Genomic DNA, 9,262 nt, shown 5'->3' with positions numbered 1-9,262 from the left:
CGGGAGGCGCTGGCGCGCGAGGGCTGAGCGGAGCCTCGCCTCGCTCGGGCAGCCTCAGCCTCAGCACCTGGCGCGCCGGAGCGGGGAGCGCAGCCACTGAGGGCAGCGGCGGCGGCGGGAGCCAAGCGCGCAGCGAGCAGCGGCGCGGGCGGGAAGCAGAAGCCGCCGCCGCCGCCGCCGCCGCCGCCGCCGCGACGGGCAGCCGGGCTCGGCGGCCGCCGGATCGGGCCCCTGCCCCCTCCGCTTCGTGTCCCCGGCGCTGGGCGGCCGGCGAGTCTGGAGCCCGCGCCGTCGCCGGCCGCGTCCCCCGGGCATGGAAGGAGGCGGCAAGCCCAACTCGTCGTCCAACAGCCGGGACGATGGCAACAGCGTCTTTCCCACCAAGGCGCCCGCGACGGGCGCGGGGCCTGCCGCGGCCGAGAAGCGCCTGGGCACCCCGCCGGGGGGCAGCGGGGCCGGCGGGAAGGAGCAGGGCAATTCCGTGTGCTTCAAGGTGGACGGCGGCGGCGGCGGCGGCGAGGAGCCGGCCGGAGGCTTCGAGGACGCCGAGGGGCCCCGGCGGCAGTACGGCTTCATGCAGCGGCAGTTCACCTCCATGCTGCAGCCCGGGGTCAACAAATTCTCCCTCCGCATGTTTGGGAGCCAGAAGGCGGTGGAGAAGGAGCAGGAAAGGGTTAAAACTGCAGGCTTCTGGATAATCCACCCTTACAGCGATTTCAGGTGAGGACTCCCTGTCGCCACCCCACCCTCCCTTCCGGGCGCGCCCTTAAACGCGCTTGCCCGCTCTTGGGAGGGGGCGCACTGGGACTCGCGGGGAGGGGGTGCCGGGCTGGCGGCGGGCGGCGCCGCCGGAGGCTTGCACTCGGGCGACAGGCTCGACTCTTCCACAACTAGTTTCCACCCAGGAGGAGGTTGTCTGATGTGTTCCTGTTGCCCGGGCACCCCGGGGAGGTTCTCCTGCTTTGCCTCGGGAACTTTGGGGCCAGATCAGGGAAGAAGGCCACGGTGACCCCCGGACGGGAGGATGCTAAGTTGTGCAGGGAAACTTTCCCTTCGGAGATGAGAGTGTAAGAAAGTGGCCAGAAAGTCGTCTTGGGGGTGCCACCCTCCCTCGCGCTACTCCCCCAAGAAGTGGGTCCCTCCCCTGGGTTTGAGGAGAGGATGGGGCGACCGGAGACAGTGACGCACAGGTCCCAGCCGGTCCAGCCTCTCTCGCCTGTGGGGAGTGTTATGAGTCTGTTTCTCAAACGCTTATAGTCGCTGGGTATCCTCAGTGCCTTGCTTCAGGATAGTGGCTGGCAGGCTGAGGATGGGTAATTTGCGCTTGGAGAGTCCCTGACTTGAGATTTCAGTGGAGCTGGCGCTGCCAGGTGGGGCAGGAGCGTGACAGGAAGCCTCGAGTTCCCGAAACGGAGACAGGGGGCGTTTCCAGAGCCCCCTTCCTGAAACAGAGGGACACCCTTTCTTGACCTTGGCTACTAATCTATTTCAGAAATTTCTTTCCCGTTTCCCAACTCGGGAACAAGGGCAGGAGAGCTGTCAGCTGTCAAGGAAACTCTGCTTCAGCGAATTAAAATTAAGACATTTCCTGATCTTATTTGTCGCCCAAGTATTCATTCGGTTATAAGCATGTTTAGAGATTATCAAATGAAGGTCGTGAAGTAGATCCTATTAGTGCGCGAACACCCTGCTGTCACGTTATATTAGCGCCGGAAGAAGGCTGGGCTTTTAATTTTTAAAAAAACCCACAAAAAACCCAAAATTAAAACTCTGGGTGACATCTGTCTATCCATTTATTGCTGAAATCGTTCGGAAAGGAAAAAGAAGAAAAAGAGTGTGTGCACAAACTAAGAAGTTTTAATAGGCGGCTGTTAAACAGCCGACGAATGTAGCAATAAAAAGAAGCATTACTTTGAGTTATGTTTAGAAGCTAAGGGACATTGCCTTCAACTCCACGCCTTAATGGGAGCTGTCCACAGTTCTGAATGACATTAGCTATGGAAAACCCATACTCCTGCCACACAAAGCCTTGGAGCAACTGTCTTCACCTTCTCTGAGATATATATACACAACATATATTCTCAGAAATAAGTAGCCACTATTATTTATGAATAGGGTGAATGGATTTTAGGAAGTGTGGAATGTGTAAGGTTCTTACTTGCAAAACCACATAGCAAAGTCCAAAGGAGGACTTATAAAACCAAACAACATTTATAGTCTATGGAGAATTAAGAGTTTGACAGAAAAAATGTTCATATGAAAAGGATCTACTAAATAATCAAACATATTTCCTCCACTAGATACTTATAGAAACAAACTTATGGATGACCCTGTTCTAAGGTATATAAGATTTTCATGTTCTTTAGAATTTTAAAGATTGAAATAAAATGTAGAACACTATCTGTACCTCAGTCTTCAATGGAAATATATTGCAACCCATATTATAATTTTTTCATGAAAAAACTTTACATGGAAACAGCCTTCAGCCTTAATTAGAAAAGTAAGCATAGCTTTCCAGAAATATATGTAGTTCAATATTTACATGCAAATAAAATGCTAAACTTTGTTTATTTAATTTCACACTCAATTAAATGGTTACTTATGAGACTTTTATTTCTTGAACAGTGTGAAAAGAGACTACACTTTTTCAAAATGGTAGACTATATCAAATAATAAAACTTTCATCAGTTACTACATAAAAACCATGGGGCCACCTTTCAGGAATCGGCATACTGTGCCAAAATCTTTTGAATGAATGAAATTCATGAAATTAAAGATTCTCCACATTTTCCCAAATGAATCATATGAGACAAAATATCTCTTTAAAACAAAAAAAATTGTTACTAAACAAAGGAAGAAATTGAAATCAGCTGATGGTTCAATTTTATCATGCATTTTAAAGAAATGAGAGATGATTAAAGAGTGCACTAATACCCTAAACAAACCCTGCTGTGGAACAGTTTGGAATATTTGATTTTCCCTTGCATAATTGGAAAAAGGAAATGATAGACATAAATTAAACAGCTACTATGATTTAGGTTTTAAACTGGAAGGAATCTGAAAAAAATAGATTTAAAAACTCATAAGTACTATATACACTGATTTTCTAAAACAACAAACTAAGGAAGAAATATAAATACTTGCTTGCATATGTTTAAGTCTTATTATTATTTCATTGATGTCTTTACATGATCTCAATACCAATATAAGATTTCTCAAAATCTATAACATGTCAGGATAACGTAATGAAAAAAGCAAAAATAAGAAAGACAATTCTGGCAGTATTTTTTTTTTCCTAAAGGAAAAGCCATATGGGAGTAATCACCCACACAACAGAAATGTTATAGTCATGATCTTTTCACCTCAGACCCTTCCCTGATGAAGACACTTTAAGGGAAGTGCTTTGCTATGTTTCATACAAATGCCAAACTTAAGCTCAGTAATCATCTAGTGGCTGAAAAAGTGACACTTAAGAATACATTTCCATGGAGAACGGGGGAGATACCAGAAATTAAAGATACCCAGGGCTTTTTCCTTCACTATCCTAAGCCTTTGCAGGGCCAGGGAAGTTTTGCAGGCAGCTCTTTGGTCAGCCCCACACTGCTGAGTGTAGCATGAGCCCTCCACTCCAGGGCATGTCAGGACTTTAATGCTGTGGCTAGCGGTCTAGTCCCTTCTCAGGATGATTGATTTCTAAGTCAGGCTCCTTTCTCCTTCCCTCAGGCAGCAGGGCTGTGCTCCCACTGAGACTCCCAGAGAGCTAGCTCCGTGCTGCTCTCACCCGCCTGGGCCCAAGAGTGCTATTGCTGTGTCTGGAGGGTAGTTTTCTCCTACCTCCGGTATAAGTAGGGCAGAGGCCCTGTATTTCCCTTCCTTCTCAGGGGAGGATGATGTTAGAAACCTTCAGGGACTAAAGAGGCGTCACACACCATCAATACTGTTGGAAATAGCTGGTGGGGGGAGCTAGAGAATTCAGTAAAAGAAAATTGTATGTTTTTGTTTATACCATGGTATATAATCACCCAAACTAGGGAAAATATAGTTACTTAAAAAATAAGATTACACTGATTTTTGTGTGGTGAGGACATGGTCTCAGTCTTACTGAGTTTCATGTGAACAACACGCACACACACAAATATTTAATTTGAAGGTTAAATATGATTTTGAGATTACTAACAGTGATTTTATATTTATTAGTTAAAACTTTACCTTTCATTCATTAAATAAAAAAGTGACACTGGTCAAGCATTGTGCTTTCATAGCCAATCCATAGTTATGATATAACTATGATATAACTATTCAAGTACATTGAAAGAATAGCTAGAGGACTTTTGTGGATGTTTGTTATTACGTGAGTAATTTACCTTAGCAGAATTTATCAACAGATTATTTGTCATTTCAGAGATTCTGACATTATTTTGTTGGGTCATGCTTACATAAGTACTTCCATGTATATTGCCAGCAAACCTCTTGCCTCTGGTAAGGGAGGAGATTTCATATCTTGACTCATTATTTCTTCCACTGCTTTTCATCAATTAGTGTGAATAACTGTGGAAAGCTTATTGTGCCGTAAGTACACAAGGACTCTAGAGATGGGAGTCACCTCCTGAAGATTCTGCCATATCTGGGCTTCCGTCTCTGCCTCATGTTGCATCTACAACTGTGCTGATGTCAGAGATTACTGACGTGTTCATTAGTGAAGGGAAGCTTCCTCCACATAACAGAGAGAGAGAACACTTGTTTCTAGGAGCTTCTGCTGAGAAAGCAGTTCAACCTTCTGGGGTTTAAGGACTAATTAGCCTACTGCTATGTTATCTTTGTGCTGAATACACTGTATTCTCCCAGCAATGCTCATTTTATTTGCTTTCCATATCAACACAGCCAAAATTGACCATAAGAATTTACTTTTTTTCCTGTTAGGTGAACCTTTTTATATCTTATAAATTCAATTAAGTTCTTCTTAGTGGCTCTAGCAACTGTTAGGCCCAATTAAAGTGAAGCTATTTGAAAGATTCGGAGGTATGAATTTATTCAGTTACTTTTTCTTAGAATACATGTAAGCTATAAAACTTTAAATTTTATTAAATATTTCATTATTTAATTGCAGTTAATAGATATAGTGATCATGCTATTAAAATATTACAAGATATTTTCCATTTTTTTTCTGAGCAGCTTTGCCTTTAAACCTACTTTTGGGGACATGGTGTAAATTGAGTCATTGGGCAGAAGCACTTTTACCAATTCATATTTAATTATGTGGGCTTGTATTTATGAACTTGCATGGTGAATAATAATGAAAGAGTTTCAAATGCATTGGAACCATATATTACTTACCATTGTTATCATAGGGTCATTTAACAGAATCTAGTTAAACTATATCTGCTTGATCGAAAACCAGAACTCAAAATAACACCAACACCAGAAAACAATTTAAATAGTATTTGTAATTCTGCATTATTCCACTCAATGAACCTGTGTCCCCGAGTGAGTATGAGGCAAGCAAAATATATCTGTGATCCTGATGTGAGCATTTTGCTATCCTGAGTGTAATTCTTATGTTTAGCAGACAATTCGCTCCCTTACTTGGAGACAAAAATTGGGTTTAGGATGAAGACTTTCCAATAGAGTTTCTTGCAAGTATCATACAAATTATGGCAGACCATCAGCACTGCAGCAAGAGTACTGAACATGTTCAGGGTCTGTGACAAATTTTCATTTTATCATGTTGGGCAAAGAAGTAGCAAACTATGAATTAGGCTGACGCCATATATTTCAGGACGAGAGGCGGTGGTAATGAAGAAAAAGTCTGCATACACTAGGATAAAAAACTATTTTCACTTACATTTTCTTGTAAAAATAATTGTGTGTGTGTGTGCGCGCACGCGTGAGACAGAGAAACTGTTCAAGGGACATCTGTATACAAGGGACATCTGATAAATGCTCATTTATCTGACACACTTCACCCAAGTTTGAGTGATAAAAATTGATTTTGTGGGACTTCCCTGGTGGCGCAGTGGTTGAGAGTCCTCCTGCAGGGGACGCGAGTTCGTGCCCTGTTCCGGGAAGATCCCACATGCCGTGGAGTGGCTGGGCCCGTGAGCCACGGCCGCTGAGCCTGCGCGTCCGGAGCCTGTGCTCCGCAACGGGAGAGGCCACAACAGTGAGAGGCCCACGTACCGCAAAAAAAAAAAAAAAAAAAAAAAAAAAAATTGATTTTGTGACCCTTTTCAAGTTTATTCATTAATTTCCTCGTAATATTCTTCAACCGTTTCACCTAATAACTGACCACTCAGTTAAAGCAAGGTAGCAAAATTATGCATGCCTCAGATTTACAATTTAGCAATCTTATTTACATAGACCTGTTTTTATTTTCAAGATGTTATTTATAACTCTAAAGAAGTAAGGCTAATTACATACACAGTTAGCAACTGTTTACAAATTTTATATGTTCAGGTTTGTTTCCAGTATTTCAGTATTGTAAACAGTGCTGCAGCAAACATCTTTGTGCATGACTTTTCTTCATTATATTCTGTACCTGTTGATTTTACCAATTAATACTGCTATCAATTGAGACACATCTTAAAATTATAAGTGACGTGGATTCACCAGTGCTGATGTTCCTGTTTAGATATTCACAGGCAGTTTTAGGATGGAAAGCCAAAATTGTCTCCATTCTATTCATCATAGAGTATATAGAGTGGTAAGAGTGATCTTATGTCATGTCCTGTTATCCAGTGTCTAATGATGTTATCGCGCTGCTTACAGTCCTTTGAGGCCTTCCCATTACTCTTGAATACATCTGACAAACCTTACATCAGCTACAGGACCTTGCATAATTTCAACCTATCTGGGCAACCTCGTCACACCACTCGCTTCCTCCCTGTCGTCAGCCACCAGGGTAAATTTTCAGCTCCTAGAACCAGCTAAAGTTCTCTCCTGCCACAGAGACTTTGATGTGACATTTAACCCCACTGCCTGAAATTCTCCTGGCACTTTTTGTCATTCTGCATCATAACTAGTTTCTCCTTGTCATCTGGATTTCAGTTTAATCATTGTGATCACCTTCACCTCCACCCCCCCCCCCATTTTATTTTCTCTCTGGGCCTTGTTTCATCAAAATTTATATTTTATGTATGTCCCTCCACTAGAATTCAAGCTCACAACCTCATCAGTATTATTCAATTTTATATTCCTAATGCCATAAAAATGCACATAATAGACTTTTTTTTCCTGCTAAGCTCTCTCAGATGCTTTATTTTTTTTACAGTTTTTTTGAGATATTATTTACCTACCATTACGGTTCACTCATTTAAAGGGAATGATTGCTTTCTGGTATGCTCACAGAGTTGTGCAACCATTACCACAATCCATTTTAGAAAATGTTATCACTCTAAGAAGGAACTCCATACCAATTAGCTCTCACTTTTGTCTTTCTCCTTCCCTTCCTCCCCTCACAGCTCTGTCCAACCACTAATCTACTTTCTGCCTCTATAGAATTCTTTTTTTATTCTGGAAATTTCATATCAGTGGAATCATACAATATGTAACCTTTTGTTATTGGCTTCTTTCCCTTAGCATAATGTTTTCAAGTTTCGTCCGTGTTGCAGCATGTTTCAGTACTTTGTTTTGATATGGATATACCAAATTTTATCCATTCATCAGTTGATGGATATCCGGATTATTTTTAGCTTTTGGTTTTATGAATACTGCTGGTATGAACACTGTTATATATTTTTTGTGCAGAGGTGTATTTTCATTTATCTTAGAAGTGAAATTTCTGGGTCAACATAACAGACTTTTAAAAAATATTACTGAATGAATGGGCAAAGAATTAGTCTCCAACCAGAGTGTGCCACATTTATTCTTTACATTAATAAATCCAGATAAAGAAAGCTGTTTCTTCCCTTACAGCAATACTTGGCATCCCCTCCTGTTGCCACCTGCAAGTACATGTCCCAACTATTACATTTTCCTGCCCAATATACAGAGGACTAAATGAAACTGCAGGGAGGTTAAGCAGCATAAACCTGGTGACATAGATAGATAGTAAGAACTGGGCCAGGAGTTCAGCTCTTTGGAATCTTCATTCTGTCACTCCAACTCTTTTACCTAAAAAGAAACGAGGCTGCTGATATAAATAATTCTCCACACCTGTGGGAAAACAGTATGTTAGACCTGATCATTTATTCTTCCTCCCTCCCGAAACCATCCCAAAATAATGTGAAAAAAACACAAAAATACATAGACAACTAGAAGAAAGAGGAGAAAGCAGAGAACAAGGGATCTCAAAAACATTTTGGAAAATAAAACATTTTGGAAAAGAAAGCTAATGGAGAAATTATTCTACTTATACAATCCTTCACCATTGAACTGCAGAAGTGTTCAGGAAATGAAGGGAGCAGTTAAGAGATAGTTTCCAGGAAAGCCAGGCTGAAACTAGGAGGATTAAGTAAGGGTCTCCTTAGTGAGTACAGAACTCTTTTTTCTTTAACATCTTTATTGGAGTATAATTGCTTTACAATGGTGTGTTGATTTCTGCTGTATAAAATAGTGAATCAGCTATACATACACATATATCCCCATATCTTCTCCCTCTTGCGTCTCCCTCCCACCCTCCCTATCGCACCCCTCTAGGTGGTCACAAAGCACCGAGCTGATCTCCCTGTGCTATGTGGCTGCTGCTTCCCACTAGGTATGTTTTACATTTGGTAGTGTATATATGTCCATGCCACTCTCTCACATCGTCTCAGCTTACCTTTCCCCCTCCCCGTGTCCTCAAGTCCATTCTCTACGTCTGCATCTTTATTCCTGTCCTTCCCCTAGGTTCTTCATAATGTTTTTTTTTTTAGATTTCATATACATGTGTTATCATACGGTATTTGTTTTTCTCTTTCTGACTTACTTCACTCTGTAGGACAGACTCTAGGTCCATCCACCTCACTACAAATAACTCAATTTCATTTCTTTTTATGGCTGAATAATATTCCATTGTATATATGTGCCACATCTTCTTTATCCATTCATCTGTCGATGGACACTTAGGTTGCTTCCATGTCCTGGCTATTGTAAATAGAGCTGCAATGAACATTGTGGTACATGACTCTTTTTGAATTATGGTTTTCTCAGGGTATATGCCCAGTAGTGGGATTGCTGGGTCGTATGGTAGTTCTATTTTTAGTTTTTTAAGGAACCTCCATACTGTTCTCCATAGTGGCTGTATCAATTTACATTCCCACCAACAGTGCAAGAGGGTTCCCTTTTC

General features: G+C 42.1%; 1 protein-coding gene across 1 annotated transcript in view; it reads left to right on the top strand.

Moving 5' to 3' along the window:
• Window positions 1-294: 294 nt before the first annotated feature.
• Window positions 295-9,262, top strand: part of HCN1 (hyperpolarization activated cyclic nucleotide gated potassium channel 1) — a 381,204-nt gene continuing 372,236 nt past the window's right edge. The window contains exon 1 of the mRNA XM_007470736.1: window positions 295-720. Coding sequence (XP_007470798.1) covers window positions 314-720 — 407 coding nt within the window. The 5' untranslated portion in view covers window positions 295-313. The remainder of the gene's footprint in view (window positions 721-9,262) is intronic.

Source organism: Lipotes vexillifer, unplaced genomic scaffold, assembly GCF_000442215.2.
Source record: "Lipotes vexillifer unplaced genomic scaffold, Lipotes_vexillifer_v1.1 scaffold96, whole genome shotgun sequence".
NCBI lineage: Eukaryota > Metazoa > Chordata > Mammalia > Artiodactyla > Lipotidae > Lipotes > Lipotes vexillifer.
Note: the sequence above shows the minus strand (reverse complement) of the source record. Positions and strands in the feature narration are given on the sequence as shown.